Source organism: Panulirus ornatus, chromosome 57 (genome assembly GCF_036320965.1).
Source record: "Panulirus ornatus isolate Po-2019 chromosome 57, ASM3632096v1, whole genome shotgun sequence".
NCBI classification, from domain to species: Eukaryota; Metazoa; Arthropoda; class Malacostraca; order Decapoda; family Palinuridae; genus Panulirus; species Panulirus ornatus.
This window is the reverse complement of record NC_092280.1, coordinates 953059-976040: the sequence shown is the minus strand read 5'-3', so window position 1 is coordinate 976040 and position 22982 is coordinate 953059. Positions and strand designations below refer to the sequence as shown.

Sequence of the window (22982 nt, the reverse complement as noted above, 5' to 3'; positions counted from 1 at the left end):
AGCTTGGAGCACATCTGTTCCTCAAAAAAACCAAGTTCAGTTTATATGACTGTGTTATTACAAGGTAAATAAAGTCAAGTGCATCTTTCAAAAAATTGCCCATCTACTCTTGGTTTAGATACAAATTTCAACTTTGCCAAATTCTGTCTAATTCAGTCATCACCATAGTCAGCATGAGACACCCTCACTTGCTAAGTTAACCCTGAAGTTGTATGAACAAAGTTGGGAGCTATCAAATGGCTTGTGGCTCAAGAGAAAATCTTTATAAAGAAGTATTCAAATAGATGTAATTGAGCACCATGAATCTGGTGAAAGAAGGGTGGTCATCAGCACTCCAACTAAACTGAACTATATCAGAATAACACAACGTATATCTATCGAAGTGCCTGAGTAGTGTTCATTTGAGCAAGAAGAACAATGTTTGATATAAAATAAGAAAAAGAGTAGCAGACGGTCAAAGAAACACTTATCTAACACTACTGCTCTTACCAGAATGGACACCCTAAAACACTTCTTGAATACTTCACTTCTTAAAGAGCAAAATAGTAAAATGAAAAACTATTTCATCTATGCAGTGAAAGAACATCACAGAATGAAACAGCCAAGAAACATGAAATACAGTTCTCAACATACCCAGGGAGAAATAAAATACATGGTGGAAGAGTACAGTAAGGCTACAGTACAACACAAGACAAGATACCAAAAAAGCTCATTCAATATCAAATTGCACTAAATTGTGGCATCCATGATAAGGGGCTAAGGACTGTGGAAAAAAAATGTATATAATGGGAATGATGAACCAAATCATACTCAAAATGTTATCCAAGTGATGAAAATAATAAACAACACATACATAAAATGACCGAAAGGTATCCACCAATTTGTAACATCCATGTTACTAAGGGATTCTGGGATATGCTAAGTAAGATTTTGTTGTGTAGTCTTTCTAAATAAATAGATAATCATTAGCTTATGCATAGAGCGAGAACCTAGAAAAGATAACTACACAGAAAAAATACCTATAGATTATTGATAGCGTATCATTCTCCATAACAATAAAGAACTGCAAATTCTGCTGTACCAATCATATTTCCATTACTTTTCTTTACATGTAACATATCTTTAATATATGAATCAGTCATGAACCTACAAAAGAGAAATGTGTAAAAAAAACATATAAAGAATACAATTTGCTGCTCCATTCCATTTTTCAGAAAACTGAGATACAAGAAGGGGGGGTATATAGCCCCCTTGCTCCTGCCCCTCTTAGATGCCTTCTATAATATGCAGGGGATGTGGAGAATTCTTTCTCCCCTACCCTAACGACATGCTGTCACTGGACTGAGCCAGAGCAAGTGGAGTGGCCAGGGAAAACCATGGAAGGGTCTGTGGGGCTTGGTGGTGGATAGGGGGCAGTGGTTTAGGTGCACTGCATATGACAGCTAAAGAATAGAAGTGAGCAAATGCAGCCATTCTTCATCTGTTCCTGGCACTATTTTGCTATCATGGGAAATGGCTAAATAAAAACATCAATCATCAGGTAAGATATACATTCTGAACTGAGATAAAACTACTCCATGCTCTCATTTATCTTTATTCATTTTGCTTTGTCGCTGTCTCCCGTGTGAGCGAGGTAGCGCAAGGGAAACAGACGAAAGAAATGGCCCAACCCACCCACGTACGCATGAATATACATACACGCCCATACACGCAAATATACATACCCATACATCTCAACATATACATATATATACACAGACAGACATATACATATATACACATGTACATAATTCATGGTCTGCCTTTATTCATTCCCATCACCACCCCGCCACACATGAAATAACAACCCCCTCCCCCCTCATGTGTGCGAGGTAGCGCTAGGAAAAAAACAACAAAGGCCACATTTGTTCACACTCAGTCTCTAGCTGTCATGTAATAATGCACCGAAACCACAGCTCCCTTTCCACATCCAGGCCCCACACAACTTTCCATGGTTTACCCCAGATGCTTCACATGCCCTGGTTCAATCCATTGACAGCACGTCAACCCCGTTATACCACATCGTTCCAATTCACTCTATTCCTTGCACGCCTTTCACCCTACTGCATGTTTAGGCCCCAATCACTCAAAACCTTTTTCACTCCATCTTTCCACCTCCAATTTGGTCTCCCACTTCTTGTTCCCTCCACCTCTGACACAAATATCCTCTTGGTCAATCTTTCCTCACTCATTCTCTCCAAGTGACCAAACCATTTCAAAACACCTTCTTCTGCTCTCTCAACCACACTCTTTCTATTACCACACATCTCTCTTACCCTATTATTACTTACTCGATCAAACCACCTCACACCACATACTGTCCTCAAACATCTCATTTCCAGCACATCCACCCTCCTCAGCACAACTCTATCCATAGCCCATGCCTCGCAACCATATAACATTGTCGGAACCACTAATCCTTCAAACATACCCATTTTTACTTTCCGAGATAATGTTCTCGACTTCCACACATTTTTCAACGTTTTTTTCAACGCTCCCAGAACTTTTGCTCCCTCTCCCACCCTATGATTCACTTCTGCTGCCAAATCCACTCCCAGATATCTAAAACACTTCACTTCCTCCACTTTTTCTCCATTCAAACTTACCTCCCAATTGCCTTGTCCCTCAACCCTACTGTACTTAATAACCTTGCTCTTATTCACATTTACTCTCAGCTTTCTTCTTTCACACACTTTACCAAACTCAGTCACCAGTTTCTGCAGTTTCTCACATGAATCAGCCACCAGCGCTGTATCATCAGCGAACAACAACTGACTCACTTCCCAAGCTCTCATCCACAGCAGACTGCATACTTGCCCCTTTCCAAAACTCTTGAATTCACCTCCCTAACAACCCCATCCATAAACAAATTAAACAACCATGGAGACATCACACACATAAATTACAAAAAAAATTATGTAAAAAAAATATATAAGAATTATATGTCACTGAAGACAGTGACACAAGAAATGCTTATGCAAGACAGGCAAGATGCCATGCTGAACAGTATGAGTGATATCATATGCCTACGTCCATACAATAAAATAATGATGTGGTAGGGGCGTCTGAAAACATTGAGCCAAAGTTGTCCTCTGCCAGTGAACTGTTAAGGGTGAGGCACTGAAGTGGCACTGGAGTCTGCCAATTACGGACACTCTTTTGCTGCAGCCACTCCCTTGAGGGCTTGGGGGGTTCCCAAAGGGAACAGGCATCTGAGCACTAGATATATAGACAGAAAGACAAAAAAGCCACAGTAAAAATCTTGAATGATTTTTTTGCATCTGTATTTACAACTGAAGACACAACCCATGAACCGAGTCCAATTTCCTTAGATAAGAGAAGAAAATGTTCTACAAACTGACATAAAAGCTAAAGACATACTAACTGCAATACATGGAAAGAAAATGAATAATCTGACAGACCTTTAAGTTCTATCCAAGGATAACGAAAGACGTGAGAAATGAGATAGCTAAGTCACTGGCTGCCCTTTTCTATAAGTCATTTGCTACAAGAAAAGTTCTAGATGAACGGAAGTTTGCAAATGTAACACCATTAAAAGATGGTTATAAGTCACTGCCTGGAAATCATTGTCTAATTAGCTTAATGTCTGTAGGTATAAAACGTATGGAACCAACAATCAAGACAAAATCAAATCATTTAAGGGACCACCACTTAATACACAATTCTCAACATGGTCTTCCACAAAATCAATCATGTCTAACAAATCTGCTTGATTTCTTTTATGAAATAAATAACAAGTATGATGAAAGTACTTTTTTGTTTTTGTTTGGAGACTCCAGTCATAGAAAAAAGTCCACATTGAGGCTGGGCCTTAAATGAAATATAGAGAGAAATATGTATGAGAAAGGTGAGTTTGAATGGAGAAAAACTGGAGGAAGTGAAGTGTTTTAGATATCTGGGAGTGGATCTGGCAGCGGATGGAACCATGGATGCGGAGGTGGATCATAGGGTGGGGGAGGGGGCGAAAATTCTGGGAGCCTTGAAGAATGTGTGGAAGTCGAGAACATTATCTCGGAAAGCAAAAATGGGTATGTTTGAAGGAATAGTGGTTCCAACAATGTTGTATGGTTGCGAGGCGTGGGCTATGGATAGAGTTGTGCGCAGGAGGATGGATGTGCTGGAAATGAGATGTTTGAGGACAATGTGTGGTGTGAGGTGGTTTGATCGAGTAAGTAACGTAAGGGTAAGAGAGATGTGTGGAAATAAAAAGAGCGTGGTTGAGAGAGCAGAAGAGGGTGTTTTGAAATGGTTTGGGCACATGGAGAGAATGAGTGAGGAAAGATTGACCAAGAGGATATATGTGTCGGAGGTGGAGGGAACGAGGAGAAGAGGGAGACCAAATTGGAGGTGGAAAGATGGAGTGAAAAAGATTTTGTGTGATCGGGGCCTGAACAATGCAGGAGGGTGAAAGGAGGGCAAGGAATAGAGTGAATTGGAGCGATGTGGTATACCGGGGTTGACGTGCTGTCAGTGGATTGAATCGGGGCATGTGAAGCGTCTGGGGTAAACCATGGAAAGCTGTGTAGGTATGTATATTTTGCGTGTGTGGACGTATGTATATACATGTGTATGGGGGTGGGTTGGGCCATTTCTTTCGTCTGTTTCCTTGCGCTACCTCGCAAACGCGGGAGACAGCAAAAAAAAAAAAAAAAAAAAAGTATGAGAAAAAGAAAAGCTAAGGGAAAGTACTTACAAATTTTAGAGGAAGTGAAAAATCTATCTTTTAAAAAAAGCCAGATCATAGTTATTGGGAAAGACATGAGAAGGCAATAAAAACCTGTCTTTTAAAAAGTGCCACATCACAGTTATTGGGAAAGACATGAGAAGATAAAGAGTTCCATAGCTTCGAAGTGTATGAAAAGAAACTTACCAAAAACCCTTGAGGTGCCAACAGCTACACAGTAATCACGTGATGGAGTAGCTTGTCAAGTATTACATGGTCAAGCTAGCTGCCATTGCTTGGGACCAAAAACCAAAGTAATACCTATAGAAGAATGTCATCTATCTCGATTATTTGGTGGATAGGATATTAGTTGACTGGCCATTAACAAAGAGTTGTGATTAAAGGTCAAGCCCCAGAATGGCTGGACACAAGGAGAACAGTGCTACAAGGATCAGCCTTGGGAATAGTTTTTGTTCTCATATGTATTAATGATAATGGGCTGCATAGCAAGATTTCAAAATTCATTGATGATACAAAGCTGGGAAATAAATTCACAAATAAACATCTGCAACTTAAAACTGATATAATCAAACTGATGAACTGGGTTCATAGGTAGCAAATAGTCTAAATATCAATTAATGCAAAGTTTTACAAATTGGTATGGCAAAAACGAAAAGGCAAGCAACAGCATGAAATCTGTTGAACTGCAAATGGTTAATATGGAAAAAGTCTAAGGCCATAATAATCTCTGGTGACTGCACACCAAGTTTGCAATGCACAGAGGCTTGAAAAGAGCAAACAAAATTCTGGAGTCACAGGCAAGGCCTTCGAATTTAAGTCCAGGGAAATCATCCTTACTCTTTACAATTCATAGGTTCATCCCCATCTTGAATACTGTGCTCAGTTTTGGTCATCTTACCTAATATAAAACACAGCCAGAGTAGAAAGAGTAGCAAGCGTCAAGGTAACAAGATTATTTCCAGAATGAGAAATAAATCCTATGAAAGCAGATTAAATGACTTCAATCTATTTAACTTAGAAAAGAGACGGCTGAGGGGTAATCTAATAAAAGTATTCACAATTATCAAAGGCTTTGATAATCTTGATAACATCAAATTACCTGAGGCACGTTTTGTCTGATTTCACTCAGTACTGGATACAAAATTGTGGGCAAACGTTTTACCTCGAAAGAGGCAAAGTACATTTTTCTTTAACAGGACTCCTAATATATCAAACGATTTGCCAATTAGAAAGTCTGAAAGCAGAACTATAGATACATTCCAGAGACTTGATAAATATTCTGCTTCAAGTCCATGCCTTACGTTATTTGTGCCTCCTTAAGTCACACTGACAACATGCAGGTACATCTCTTTGAATTATCTGTATACCTTCTAAATTTTACCACAATAATCTGAGTTTATATCTTCCACTATCACAAACAGCCTTGAAATGATGCAATGGTCTGTTGTTATATGCATGATGGCATGATGTAGGTCACAGATAAGTAATAACAGGATAAGACAGTAGTGTTGTAATCAGAGGAGTATGGTTGAATGAGCTGATGAGGATGTGCTGAAATGGTTTGGACAAATGTGGACAGAAAGTGAGTGATGAAAGGATTACAAAGAGGATGTAAGTGTCAGAGGTGGACAGAACAAGCAGAAAGGGGAGACCAAATTAAAAATAAAAGGATGGAGTGAAAAAGATTTTGAGTCCTCTGGGCCTGATCATGCAGGAGAAAGAAAGGTGTGACACGATAGGGTGAATAGGAGCACTGTGGTATACAAAAGGCAATGAGTTGTCACTGTCAATGGATTGAACTAGGGCATATGAAGCAGCCCTGGGAAACCACAGAAAGGTCTATGAGGCCTGGATGTGGATAGGGGGCTTCGGTTTTGGAGCAATACATATGACTGTTAGAGAATACATGTGAATGAGTGAGGCTTTTACTCTCACTATTCCTGGGAAACGACAAATAACCATGTTAGAATTATATATATATTATCCAACCTTTTCTTTCATAATTGATTGTTGTTTCCCCATGTTAGCCAGGTAGTGATAGAAACTGACAAAGAAAGGCTACATCTACTCACATCCATTCTTGAGATGTCGTATGAAGGGCGGTGAAACCGCAGCTCCCTATCCACATCCATGCTCCACAGACCTTTACATGGTTTACCCAGGACGATTCACATGCCCTGGTTAAGTCCAGTGAAAGCACGTTGACCCCATACACTACATCATTCCAATTTTGCTCTATCCTCTGTATCCCTTTCACCCTTCCACATGATCAGGCCCCAATTGCTCAAAATCTTTTTCACTACACCTTGGTCTCCCTATTCTACTTGTTCCCTCCAATTCTGACACATATATCATCTTTGTTAACCTTTCCTCACTCATTCTCTCCATATATCAAAACAATTTCAGTACACCCTCTTCTCCTATTTCAAGAAAACTCTTTTTTTTAACATATTACCATATATCTCTCAAAACCTTAAATCAATAACTCAATCAAACTACCTAACACCATATATTGTCCTCAAACACTTCATTTCCAACACATCTAACCTACTCTGCCTTTGTACAATGGCACTATACATGCAATCCACCAAACCAATCCTCAGGCACTTAACCATGATCCATATCATTTTCTATGATCATCATACTTTGTCGCTGTCTCCCATGTCAGCAAGGTAGCGCAAAGAAACATACAAGAGAAATGGCCCAACCCACCCATATACACATTCACACACGCACATATACATACCGATACATTTCAACGTATACATATATATACATACACAGACATATACTTACATACAAATGTATATAATTCATACTGTCTGCTTTTATTCATTTCCGTCACCACCCCACCACACATGAAATGACAACCCCCTTCCCTCGCATGTGCGCGAGGTAGTACAAGGAAAAGACAACAAAGGCCACATTTGTTCACACTCAGTCTCTAGCTGTCATGTATAATGCACCAAAACCACAGCTCCCTTTGCACATCCAGGCCCCACACAACTTTCCATGGTTTACCCCAGACGCTTCACATGCCCTGGTTCAATGCACTGACAGCACGTCGACCCCGGTATACCACATCGTTCCAATTAACTCTATTCCTTGCATGCCTTTCACCCTCCTGCATGTTCAGGCCCAGATAGCTCAAAATCTTTTTCACTCCATCCTTCCATCACCAATTTGGTCTCCCACTTCTCATTCCCTCCACCTCCAACACACATATCCTCTTTGTCAATCTTTCCTCACTCATGCTCTCCATGTGATAAAACCCTTCAATACACCCTCTTCTGCTCTCTCAACCACACATCTCTCTTACCCTTTCATTACTTACTTGATCAAACCATCTCCCACCACACAATGTCCTCAAACATCTCATTTCCAACACATCCACCCTCCTCCGCACAACCCTATCTATAGCCCACGCCTTGCAACCATATAACATTGTTGGAACAACTACTCCTTCAAACATACCCAGTTTTGCTTTCTGAGATAATGTTCTCACCTTCCACACATTTTTCAACGCTCCCAGAACTTTCACCCCCTCCCTCACCCCATGACGCACTTCTGCTTCCATGGTTCCATCCGCTGCCAAATCCACTCCCAAATATCTACAACACCTCACTTCCTCCAGTTTTTTTCCATTCAAACTTACCTCCCAACTGACTTTGTCTCTTAAAACAACTGTACCTAATAAACTTGCTCTTATTCACACTTACTCTCAACTTTCTTCTTTCACACATTTTACCAAACTCAGTCACCAGCTTCTGCAGTTTCTCACTTGTCAGCCACCAGCGCTGTATCGTCAGTGAACAACAACTGACTACCTTCCCAAGCCCTTTCATCCGCAAGAGACTGCATATTTGCCCCTCTCTCCAAAACTCTTGCATTCACCTCCCTAACAACCATAGAGACATCACGCACCCCTGCCGCAAACCAACATTCACTGAGAACCAATCACTTTCCTCTCTTCCTACACGTACACACGCCTTACATCCTTGATAAAAACTTTTCACTGCTTCTAGTAACTTGCCTCCAACACCATATACTCTCAATAACTTCCACAGAGCATCTCTATCAACTCTATCATATGCCTTCTCCAGATCCATAAAAGCTACATACAAATCCATTTGCTTTTCTAAGTATTTCTCACATACATCCTTCAAAGCAAACACCTGATCCACACATCCTCTACCGCTTCTGAAACCACACTGCTCTTCCCCAATCTGATGCTCTGTACATGCCTTCACCCTCTCAATCAATACCCTACCATATAATTTCCCAAGAATACTCAACAAACTTACCTCTGTAATTTGAACACCCTTCTTTATCCCCTTTGCCTTTGTACAATGGCACTATGCATGCATTCCACCAATCCTCAGGCACTTCACCATGAGCCATACATACATTCAATATCCTCACCAACCAGTCAACAACACAGTCACCCACTTTTTTTTTTTTAATAAATTCCACTGCAATACCATCCAATCCCGCCGTCTTGCTGGCTTTCATCTTCCACAAGGCCTTCACTACCTCTTCTCTGTTTACAAAATCATTCTCCCTGACCCTCTCACTTCGCACACCACCTTGACCAAAACACCCTATATCTGCCAATCTATCATCTAACACATTCAACAAACCTTCAAAATACTCACTACATCTCACATCACCACTACTCGTTATTACCTCCACATTAGCCCCCTTCACCAATGTTCCCATTTGTTCTCTTGTCTTAGACACTTTATTTACCTCCTTCTGAAACATCTATTTATTCTCCCTAAAATTTAATGATACTCTCTCATCCCAACTTTCATTTGTCCTCTTTTTCACCTCTTGCACCTTTCTCTTGACCTCCTGCCACTTTCTTTTATACATCTCCCGGACATTTGCACTATTTCCTAGCAAAATCGTCCAAACGTCTCTCTCTTCTCTTTCACTAATAATCTTACTTCTTCATCCCACCACTCACTACCCTTTCTAATCTGCCCACCCCCATGCCACAAGCAAGATCCATATATACACTGAATATTCTTACCAACCACTCAGCAACTGAAATACCATCCAATCCTGCCGCATTGCCGGATTTCATCTTCTGCAAGGTTTTCACCACCTCTTCTCTCTTCAACAAAACACTCCCTGATTCTCTCACTTTGTGCACCACCCTGACCACCCTACATCTGCCACTCTATCATTGAAAACATTTAACATTCCTTTAAAATCCTCAACCCATCTCCTCCTCACTTCATTACTACTTGTTATCATTTCCCACCTTGCCCCTTCACTGATGTTCCCATTTGTTTTCTTGTCTTATGCACGTAATTAATTCCTTCCAATACATCTTTTCATTCTCCTTAAGGTTTAATGATACCCTCTCAACCCAGTCATTTGCACTCCTTTCTTGTAAGTATCATCCAAACGCCTCTCTTTTCTATTTCACTAACAACTTTAATTATTCATCATACCACTCACAACCCTTTCTAATCTACCAATCTTTCTCATACCACATGCATCTCTTCCACTGCTTCCCTAAATACCTCCCATTCTTCATCCAATCCCATCACTTCATTTGCTCTAACCTTTTCCCATTCTACACTTAATCTCGCCTGTTAATTCTTAACAAGAATCTCCTTTCTAAGTGCAATTACTCTCACCACTCTCTTCTCCCCATTTGTTTTTTATTTTGAGAACCTATACAAATATTCACTTTTGCCTACACAAGATAGTGATCAGACATCCCACCAGCTGCCCTTCTCAGCAAATTTCAAGTCTCTCTTTTACATGCCTATCAATCTATACCTAATCTAATAAAGCCCATGGACCATCTCTCCTACTCACATACACATACATGTGTGTATCTCCCTTTTTCAACCAGGTATTCCCAATCGCCAATCTTTTTTCAGCACCCAAATCCACGAGCTTTTCATCATTCCCATTCAAAATAATGAATACCCCATGTGCACCAATTATACCCTCAACTGCCACATTACTCACCTTCGCATTCAAATCACCCACGCACCAAAACTGCTTCCACTCTCAGCGGCTCCCAAAATACTTGCCTCTCATGATCTTTCTTCTCATGACATAAGCTCCAATAATCACCCATCTCTCGCCATCCACTTTCAGTTTTACCCACATTAATCTACAATCTACTTCCTTATACTCTACCACACACTCCCACAATTCCTGCTACAGGAGTAGTGCTACTCCTTACTTATCTTTTGTTCTCTCAACAACCCCTGACTTTACTCCAAAGGCATTTCCAAACCATTCTTCCCCTTTACTCTTGAGCTTCGTTTCATATAAAGCCAGAACATCAAGGTATTCTTTCCTGAAACATATTACCTAATCTCTCCTTTCTTCTCATTTTGGTTACATCTACACACATTCAGCCACTCCTATCTGAGCCTTCCAGTAGGATGAGCACACATGAGTACATATTCATACTTGCTTGCCTTCATCCATTCCTGGTGCCACCCTGCCCCACAGGAAACTAAATTGCCACCTCCTGCACCAGCGAGGTAGCGCCAGGAAAACAGACAAAAAAAGGCCATATTCATTCATTCATTCATACTAAGTCTCTAGCTGTCATACGTAATGCACTGAAACCACAGTTTCCTATCACTGCCATGAGAGTGCTTTCAAGCCAAATAATGAGTCATATGATAATAATAACTTTCATAAGACATTGTAAAAAAGCTACTGACAAAATTGTTCAATATACATATAAAGAATAAAAATAAAATATTGTTTCGTTACATGGTCACCAACTAAACAGATGGAAATATTTATACAAGTTGATGAAAAAATGAAACACCATATTCAAAACTGATGGTTTGGAGCTTATAAATTACTACAAGAGACTGAAAGAACTCAAACTCTACAGTCTACAGGTAAGAAAAACATACATGATAATACATGTATGGCATTATACAGAGGGTTTAAACTGTAGCATTAAAATCTGAAAACATTTCAGCAATGATGATAAAGAATTATCAGATTAGGAAAAATTCCTGGGAACATATCAGACATTAGATGAAGATATACAAGTCTCCTGCAAAACAGCTAGAAAGTGATTTAACTCTGTCATTTCAAGCGGGGTTTATATGTCCTGGTACTTTTTTCTTTTCACTGAAGGTGGGGCATATACACTTTAGTGATATCTTTTTTCTATCCATACTGCAGCTGTGGTGCATATAGAGAGCCATTAATGCTTGTAATGGTATCCCACACACTTTTTCCTGACACTACAGCTAAAAAGTCTTTCACACCATAATGGTAAGTATAATGTCAAGGACACCTGTACATGATTTTTGCACTGTCATCTAAAAAATTTTCGAGAAAAGTCTCTCTTAAAGACAGCAGAAATTACTGAGGAGGATCTTTAGTAATTACGTTTGTTTGTGGCAAAACACTTTTGAAAATACCACACATCTCACTACATATTCCTTAAAAATGCTACCGGAGGACCTCCTTTCCCTGGCATGAGTTGAAAGATGCATAACATATAAAGTGTCTCATCAGGATGAATTATATATCACTTAATTTAGAAAGTTACAATCTAAATCAAAGTAACAAACGTATGAAGATATCTTTTGTAAGGATTTATGACAAAATCCAGCACGCAAAGTGTCCCTGGATGTAACAAATGCTGCAGGGAATGAGTTAATGCAATTCCAGAAGAAATCAGAATTATGGAGGGACCACAAAAACATTAAAAGAAAAAATATATAAAAGACTTACTGCTGAAGTCAATCCCTACTGAACTTCAAATGGGTAATTTTATTCATGAAGCACAGAGGCAGAGAAAAATAATGTGATTCAACAGGCAAAACATGCGATGAGAACTACACAATAGCCCTGCTATTTTGGCAAAATATCATCATACTTACTCCCCTTGCTTCTTCCACTTCAGGCATGTTTATTCTCTTAGTCATTCTCTCTTTGTTTTCCTCTCAAAAAGTTCAAACCATTTCAGCACACTCTGTTAAACTCTCAAGTATATCCCCTTAAATCTTCAAAACATTCCAGCATACTTTGTTTAACTCTCTAAATCACACTTCATTTCATACCACACTTCTCTCTTACAATGTCATTCCTTACACAACTAACCATTCTCACAGCACACTATGTCCTCAGGTGTTTCTGTTCCAAAATATCTACCATCTTCCATTCTTTTGGATTTATGGGCCAGAGGTTGCACCCACACAGCACCACTGGGGCTGATGTAACTTGGAATGTATCATCTTTGCCCTCAAAGACTGTGACCTCAATACATCCAGGACATTTGCTACCCCGCTCATTCACCCACTGGTTCACTTAAACTACCACAGTTTCATTTGATGCCATGCCCCCTCCAAGGTATCTAAAACACTTTACTTCCTTCAGGTTCTCCCTTATGAAACTAATACTCAAAACAACCCTCTGTTAACTCCATAACCTTACCTTTATCTACATAAACTCTGAACATCCTCCTTTCACACACTCACAAACTCTGACACCAGCTTCTGCAGTTTCTCACATGAGTCTGCCACCAGAGTTGTGTCATCTGCAAACACTAACTGACACAACTCCAAAGTCCCTTGACACCAGCTTCTGCAGTTTCTCACATGAGTCTGCCACCAGAGTTGCATCATCTGCAAACAGTAACTGACACACCTCCAAAGTCCCTTGACACCAGCTCCTACAGTTTCTCACATGAGTCTGCCACCAGAGTTGTGTCATCTGCAAACAGTATATTGAAGACATGCCTTCTCCACAACCCTCACACTTACATCTATAATCACTCCATCTATAAATGGATTAAATACACATACACACTCAACACCCATGACAAAGGCCCACCTTCACTTGAAATCACTCACTTTCTTCCCTACTGGTATGTATGCCTTATGCTCCAAAAGAAAGTTCTTCACTTTATTTGATAGTTTTCCTCACGCCATGTATTTGTAGCACCTTTAACAAAAGGAGCTCTATTGACCCTATCATATGTTTTCTCAATATCCAAAATGCCACACGCAAACCCCTCTTTCTCTAAGCATTTCTAACACAAATTTTCTGACAAACACCTGATACAAGCATCCCCTACCACTCCTCAAATCAAAACGAAAGATAAACACTTTTCAAATATTCTATGACTAGTTTCTCACAAACTCCTGAGCAGTATTCTATCATGATGCATGGGAACCATGGGTCTTTGAGGATGACTGATACAATGGATTTTAAGTCAATCAGGTTGAACATATACTATACATCAAGGTCAGATTCAATAAAATTTCTCTTATATGCGTTTGACATTTCCCATATTAGTATGTAACACCAGAAACTGACGAAGAATGACCTCCTTTGCTCACATCTACTCTCCAAATTTGTTGTCAAAATCCTAGAACTTATTTTGACTTAAGAGTATAAAAAAGTGATTCTGATATCCTTAAAGAAGCTACCCTGGTTTGATGTACAATTGGATGCCATACAGGTTAAAAGAGAAAAACTGAAGAGCTGATGAAATACAAATTCCTGTTGAGGTGTGTCTCCACCAATTAATTTTTCTCCAACAATTAAAGGATGAAACATTATGTGATTACAATTTTTCAACATGCCCACTCATATCATAAAAAACTATACATCCTGTTTCAAAGAGCTTATGGCAAAATTACTTGAATCTGTTATGAGGTATAACCTCAGCCAATACTTCACGATGAGTACTAAGAAACTAAATGATTATACAGCTTTAAGTAGCACTATTGTGCTATGCAAGATCTATGAACTTTATACATCTAAGGCAATATGAAAAAGCATGCCAGTGTCAGAAACCTGGTATATCTAACAACTACAACAAACACTATATGAATGTCCTGATAGTGATAAAAACACTAATTATGCTTAAGCTACCTGAAGTGAGCCTCCATTCTAATGGACTTCAATGTATTGGAATTTTACTTCTAATGGACCCTTTAAGCCTCATCAGACAATCTTTGGGATCTTATGGAAAATTCAATTGGTCATTAAAAGTTTAGTCCACTAAGGTAAGGATCTACTGGACTAGGCTTAGGAATTAGTGGAGTAGTCAGTTTCTGACCTTGGTGCAGGATGCTGGGTATCAGGAAAACATGTGGCAATTTTTTGTGTATCACCTCAGTTCATATCTTTTACATTTCACTAAAGAACAATGTTCTCTCTGCACATGTACATTAACTTCACAATGATTTACAATAGCATAATGTCGGAATCCTATTTTTCTTTTAACTTTACAATGAAAAAGATAATCTACCCATTCAGAGAAGCACCTCCAATTATTCTTCCTATACAGTGGGAGAAGAGAAAAACATTTTCAGTTTGTTATTAAGATTACCTTCACTATAACCTTCCAACTAAAATGAGGTGCACCTCAACCTGGTGATTCACTGTTTACGAGTGCTGTCCGCTCTTTTTTAACTCATGCTACACCACTGCCCAGCATATCAAGTACTCCATCAGTATTTTCAGGCATACTAAGTAAGTTGTGTAATATTTTGGTTAGTGTATATGTTGCAAACAAAGATGCTTACTATAGTTTAACATCATGAAAATACATCATGTAAGAATGACACATTAACAAAAATCATTTAGTAACACGAGGGTGCAGTTCTTATTCTGATGTCCATATACTAATGATAATACTGAAAAAGTTAAGGAATGAAGTTAAGGAAGCAATGTGTGGGATGCCATTACAAATATTAACAGCCATATATTTTGTCTCAAAGCAGAGGTGGCTAATTCAAGAACTGGTGCTCATATTAGGTTAAATGCCTCCTATATTATAGGTCTCAAGCGTGGTCAATGGCCTTCTAAGGGTTAAGCATAAACTTCAAGAAGATATAAGGCCTAGCCTGGTTACTGTCTACCAGTCTGAGATAAGCACAGGCTTGATCAAAACAAAAACTAAACTTGGTGCAACTTTCTCACAGCAATGAGGTGTTTTCTATGGTATATAAGTCTGTTGTTTAGTATTACATCATAGCGGATAAGAATGCTATCAGTGGTGTAAGAGATAAGGCGTTCTGGATAAATTTCACCATCAATGAAAGGCTAAGAACAATTGAGCATCATGAACACAGACAGCTTGTGCCTCAAGCATACCACATTCCTGACCAAGAGGTGAAACCTCCAGAGCTGTTTCCTTTTGATTCAATATCATCATTGGACCATGGTAAATTAACAGTTCACACATTAATGTGAATTTCTTGTTCCCCTCCAGGAAATCCAAATGCAAAAGAATCTGGCTTCTAATAGATTGCCCTAATCAGTCCATTAAAATGGGGTTTCACTGAATACTGATAACTTCAACATGTATTTTCCAACAACTATAAAAAAAGCTCTACTAAGCATAATGAAGCTGCCATTCATCCACCTACCAGCTTTCAACAAACCATTAACCCCTTCAGTGCATATCAATATTTGGTCTTTTAGGCAAACATCATAAAGAAAGGAGAAAAGCATAATATAATACATGGAGCAATAACAGCCTATCACTGTAAGCATCATGTGATGCATGGGGCAGTGAAAGGGTTAACTGCATTTGAACAAATATAAAAAAATATTTATCACAGTATGCCACTAAATGGGAGGATTCCCTCCAGTGTAAGATGGTGAATGTGGGCTTAATGTGACTTTATGAAGATCTCTTAACCCTTTAAGTGCTGGCTATGGATAAAAGGTATCTCCCAAGGACAAGCAAAATCAAAAAATACTGAAATATTAAACAAGGCATCTTTGAGCCATTCAAATAGCCAGAGCCACTCAAACCAAGCACAGCCTAAGACATTTAAGCCTTGGTGCAACATAAGGCATTTAAACCTTGATGCATTATAAGCCACTTTTCAACCCAGTGTGTATCCAGAAACCTAGTACTTCAATCAACTGATCTCTTTTTCTCAACTGTGCTTGGAGATTAAGTCTTTCACTAACATCATATCAAAATCACTCTTTTCACTGTCTCCTGATAGGTATAAATCAGATAAATGGCCATCATCATCATCTGAATCCTACGAAATCTTGTCCTTTTTACTTAACAGTAGTAGGGTGGGGCTTGCTTTGGATACCATGTCGGACCTACTTCCATTATAGTGATCTATGGGTATGTGAGAGGCTTAAAGACTTTTCCACAGGATAATCACAACTGCAAGTGACATATAGTGACTCTATATGGCTCTGGAAAGCATGGGACTATCCAAACATGGGAAAAAATGTCAAAAATGTATATATCCTAAGCATTTTCCCCACATTTAAAGGGTTAAGTAGATAGTACTATTGTACAACAAAAGCAAAGTACTGCAACACAATGCTTTAATAAGCAGCTTCACTTTCATTCCTACTTTATAATAGTTGCACTGCACTTCCAAAATCACTTAATGCATGAATGACTTTATCTAACCAAATACCATTACAATAGAAAACTAGCTTATTCTAATCCAATATACTATATGCAGAACTGTGTTTTGTGCACCATTCTGATACCATCAAATATAAAAAAGAACAGAATTTACTATACACTGTACAGGCTTGCTCTGCATAACAATTTACTACAATACATTTTCAATCACACATTTTATTGGAAAGTGTTTTTCTACATATGACGATAACACTGCAATCTGGGTGTGCAGTCAAATGTGTTCTAAATCATTATTCAAAGAGCCTATCTAATTCATTATTCAAAGAGCCCTTTACTTGGGTACCATATTGCATAGTACCACTTAAATCACAAGCTGTGCCCTACCACTTTTGATGTAAAGTGGATCTAATATAAAACTGTACATTCACTCATGAATGTCCCTCAGTAGAATGGTTTCCATAGTGCTGTCTGTTAATGAACATGATCAAAATTTGGGAGATCAAAGAAAAAGCTTGAAAATTATGTCTGCACACAGATAAAACATATGGAATATCAATGCTGACAGTAGGACATCATAGTGTTGACACATCAAACTATATGCCTCAACAATCAATGGTAACATGAAAAATATCATGAATCAGAAACTTTAATAACCTGGATTTTTTCATGCCACAGCACAACATATCATCTAGATTGAATCTTTAATCATTCAGAGAAACACATTATCATGAGCTCCTGTTTAAATCGTGTCCTGTCAGCAACTACAAATTACTGATTCAATCTTTTTCCCTTAAATACTTTATTTACTTTGAAGTAATGCAAAAATTAGTTTGATATGAATTACTCTATAAATCCTTAGTTACCAATAAAAACACACATTTCCTGAAACTTTCTGTTGCAAATCAACTAAAGTACCCTACTGAACTGCTACTACTAGGTAACTACAGTGCCTATGGGACTCACCGATCTACAGACATCACAGATAACATCCTCGTCAAACTCAATAGATAGAGATTCCTCAGTCTTGAGCAACTTGTGGATGTTCTCACAGCACGTCTCTTCAAGATGTTCAATAATCATCTCGAAGATCAGTGGTGGAACAGGTGCAGCACCTGCAAAGTACAACAACATACTGATTCCAAAAGAATTCAGACACAAAGCCTCTACATCATTAATTACATTCCCTTATTTTTCTACATCTGCAAATCATGTCCAGTGTGAAGAGTAACATGAACTTCCACATTTATAGAGGTACTTCCAGCTTTTTCATTTTACACATTAAGAAGATTGATCAATTGAGACCAAGGTCTCCATTCATACCACTTTCATACAAAGAATGTTTCCACTGAATATGATCCTTAATCATTCCTCTAACAGCTGATCTAAACAACCTCTACCACCCCAAAACCATAATTTTTCCCCAATCTGATGCTCTGTGCATTCCACCATCCTCTCTATCCCCAATCTTCTAAACAGCTTACCATGTACATTCAACACACTTGTACCTCTGCTAATTTAGACAATCACTTTCGTTTTCCTTATCTTTATAGAATGGCATACAAGCCTTCTGCCAATCCTCGGGGCTATACAGACATCAAAATTCTAAGCAACCAATCAACAACACAATCTTCCCCTTCCTATAGAAATTCAACTACAGTAATATCCATTCCAGCAGCTTTGCCATTCTTCATCTGAAGCAAGGCTTTCATCACCTCTTTTCATCAAATCACTTGGCCATTATGCTCACTTTGCATACCTTCACATCCAAGCCACCACACACTTGTCACTCTATCACTGAACACATTCAACAGCCTTTAAAAGTAATTACTTCATCTCCTCTTCACCTCATCTCTGATTGTTACCACTTCCCCATTTACTGAAGCTCCCTTTTGCTATTGCTTTTCTAATGCTATTAACCTTCCTCTAAAGCATTTTCTTATTCTCTCTCTAAAGTTTGCTGAAATTTGCTTTCTCCAATAAATAACTGCCTTCTTTTTCAAGCCCTGCACCTTCCTCTTGAACTCCTGCTGCTACATCTAGAACATCTTCCTTGCAAGTAACACTGATATGCCTATCTTTTTGCCTTCCCTTGTAATCTACCATCCTCATCCAATCACTCATTAACCTTTCTGACATGCCCATGTCACATACTTCTCTCACACATGTAAGCAATACTACCCTAAATACCTAACATTCCTTACCCAATCCCCTAACTTCATTTACTCTTACCTTCTACCATTTTATACTTAATCTCTTCAATCTAGGGAAAAAAATCAAGACATGCAGTCATTCTCAACTTTCTTTATGATGCATCAAACCTATTGCCTCAATCAATAAGCAAAACAATAAAAAAGTAATAATCTTACCCATTCTGGCTCTTTCTCCATTGTAAGCGTTCAGCCACTTGTCATCTAGGTCATCCATGTCGTAGCGGCACATCTTCTCTGCCTTGGTTGGAAGGTTGCTGAGGATGTGCTGCTCATTGCTGAAGAATTCATCATGGTTTACACGGATAAACTTGTCCTTGGTACTGGGGATAAACACAAATTTAATGAAACTCTGTCAAATGAAAGCTGGGGGATAAGGAGGAGACACTACGTGTGAATAAGTGGAGTGAAGGAAGAATGACTTAAAAAAGTACATATAAGTATGGAGGGCAGACGAAGTTAGAATACATGCATACTAAAGTGCAATGTGTATGGATGAATCGGGTACTTAAACCAATCTTAAAAAGCACAAGTGTGTATGACGAGTGGATATCTGAAAAGGGGGATTAAATACATGAGATGGAATGTGAAGAGGTAACTGACAGTGATGCTCATGAATAAACTCATTAATGGAGATGTGGAATGAAACAGTATTTGAGAGAAATCATGCATGGAAACCTACACTGGAGTCAGTTACCTAGTTGAAGCTAAAACTCCTACAACGGTAAATTATCCGGTTGTAACACAAAGGCAACTTCAGTGCTTTCGGTAAGAGCAACATATCACATTTTTCAGCAGATCTCTACTTTGCTCCATTAGGTTTCCAATGCTGTTTAGCATATTACAATAATCTTAACTGTAATAACATTTGGTGACTTTGAGATTTGCATAAGTCATCCTAAATACAGCATGATTCTTGAAAAATTATCTTAAATACCAATATGGACAAGTTTATGATTATAAAGATTCATGCACAGATGACTCTACTGTGTGTCATCCAAAATACTTTTGTTAGCATAATATGGTTATGAATATTTGTCAAAAGCTTAAAAAACTCATTAAAATGCATTTTTACAGTCAACAATAACCATTTCTGGGTCTAATGGTTCATGTTATAGTTTGAAGTGTGTGCCCATCTTTCCTATGCATTATGTGGCGGTACAATGCATCTCGAGTTCAGCAGGCCCACTCCTCTCACTTCAGACATAAATAATCTCACTTCAGCAGTACTTCAGTGGATCAAAGTCTGAGGAATTCTCAGACCACTCTAGCAGTTGAATATTTATTCATTTATATCTTTGATGCCCATTCCCTTTGGAAACTCCCTCAAATGGTAGGTAACAGCAAAAGTCTTTCCACAACTGTTGAGCTTCAGAGCGACTTCTTAGCCTTTAATCTCTCAACTTTAACAGGCCACTGGCAATGGGCAACTCTAGCATAGTATAGTAATGTACCAACCAACTACTACCTAGCATTCCTGCCATATGTTTCACCCTATAACTTCTGCCTAATGCTCCCAGCTAATGCTTCTACCTAAAGCTCCTGTCTAACATTCCTACCTACTACTTTTATCTATAGCTCCTACCATTTTGCCAAAAAAGGCAGGGATAGCACCTAATGGCATGGGGCACTTTCTTGCACAAAATGACCATACCTGTGAACCTCATAAAAAAGGAAGCTGATGGTCCTCTAGCATGTTATTGTATTGCTCTTCATCCATTTAAGTGTTTTACGTTAAGAAGTAAAAACATCCCCTAACCACTGCAACACTAAAGCAACACCAGATCATCACACTATCTAGGTGTTTTACCTTCTTCAATGTGAAACAAGAGTCATACTTGCACGTCTTTGTAAATACAAGACATTCGCTTTTCATTTCCTTTGTTGGCTTGGTTTTGGCAGCTGGCTTACAGGAGGGAATGTAAAGGTCCTTTTCCATGAAATGTTGAATGGTTCTTTAAGAAATGTTTCCTTTAAGTTTCGGATAGCTTTTCTTGAGATTAGAAGCTAAAGGGCAGCGTTGCTTCAACATTTCTTGTCTTTGAACCAGATAGGTTTTGGTGGTGGGATGCCACTGTCAAGGAGGCCATGAGAACTAGTAATCAGCTGCCTGCTCATGCATTCTAATCACCAGGTGCAACTAAAAATCTAAAAGTCTACCCAGATTTTCTTACTTCCATGTGAAAATTTGGGCTTTATCCTTCTTAGAAAGGTAAAAGCCAACCATCTTGAAGCACAAGCAGAAGAAACACAAGGCCCAGATGCTAAATTCCCAAAATGAATTGGCAGCCAGGAGTAAAGAAAGAACCTCCTTCCTTAAACATAGCATGAGCCACACTGAGGTAGCTTTATGATGCTCATAAAGAAACACCAGTCTCAGTAACCAGTTATATGACAACACACCGAGAGCATCATATGCTTACACCCAAAATAAACCTTAGCATTATATGGCCTTTGAAATAAAGGGGCAGACAAGGATTTTTGCACACACTGTAGTTCCTCTCTCTCAATTCAGACTTATGGAGTGAACTGGAAGGGGGAAGCAGTAACCTTGTGAAACTTTAAGGGCTAAAATGCAATTTCTCCCTATATCTCTTCCTAAGAATCATTTGTTTCCCTCTCTTCAATTTCAGAACATCACAATTCAACCTTGTAATATGTTATAAACAAGTTGGTCATAATCATCTCCTCCACTCTGTCTTGTAAACCCCATATAGTTAACATCACAAAGTCTGCTTCCCAAAAGCGTAGAGTGCTGTGTAGGAGCAATAAAAATATTTCTTTTTTTTTTAGGTTTCATTTGCAAAAGTATTCAAAACCACTCACAGATCTTGGGGGTTCACCCTCCATCACTCTATAAACAAGAGTGGAATCAAAAGCCTTCTGTTTAATCCATTTTCCTGACATCATCTCTCTTCAACATTCCCTTTCCATGCACAGAGATGTTGCTCTCTCCCAATTCTATAGATACTATTTTGGCCCATGTTCTTGTGAAAATGTCTGCATGTGTCCACAACCTCAAGATCTGGACCCATGGCACAAATTTTCACTCTTGCTGCATGGAGACTGGACACTCAAGGATTGGCTAATATTTCCTTTCCTCAAACCACTAAGCGGTAGAATTCTCTTCCTTCATCTTTCCAACTTCATGTAATCTTTCTTCCGATATGGGGCATGTCTACAAACACTTACTGAACCCAAATTAATTTATACTTTCTTTCTCCTCAACTTTTTCCTTTCACCCCGAAGTGGCCTTGACGGAGGCATATATTTGTTCATGCCATGTCAGTAAAAGAAAAGGAAAAAAATCTGAGGGTACTGCTACAGCAGATATACAAAGTTTTGTCATCCTACACCCACATGTTATGAAATGTATCCCAACATGTAAGGAACAGGTATGCCACATATGAAATTCTGCATTCTATATGTGACAGTGGCTTACCCCAGTCTTATGGTTTTAAGTTCAAGACATACTACAATTTTGAAATTTCTTAGCTTATTGCTGAGCCTAAAGTAATCAAACCTATAGTAAGCTACCCAATATATCCATTCTACTTAAACATGAAACTTCTGTCTATCTATTTATATCTCTTGATAACCATTCCTTCTGGGAACTCCCATCGAGGGATGGCTGCAGCAAAAGAGGTTTCACTTATCTGTCTTA

General features: G+C 38.8%; 1 protein-coding gene across 3 annotated transcripts in view; it reads right to left on the bottom strand.

Moving 5' to 3' along the window:
* The window catches only part of rno (PHD finger protein rhinoceros), a 127201-nt gene that overhangs the window by 84007 nt on the left and 20212 nt on the right, over positions 1–22982 (bottom strand). For 2 of the 3 annotated variants that reach the window (XM_071694239.1, XM_071694236.1), the window contains exons 5-6: positions 19478–19641; positions 18075–18223 (exon numbers count right to left, since the gene is read on the bottom strand). In XM_071694239.1, the coding sequence (XP_071550340.1) occupies positions 18075–18223; positions 19478–19641 (313 nt within the window). The remainder of the gene's footprint in view (positions 1–18074; positions 18224–19477; positions 19642–22982) is intronic. The other variant, XM_071694238.1, reaches the window with a different exon arrangement.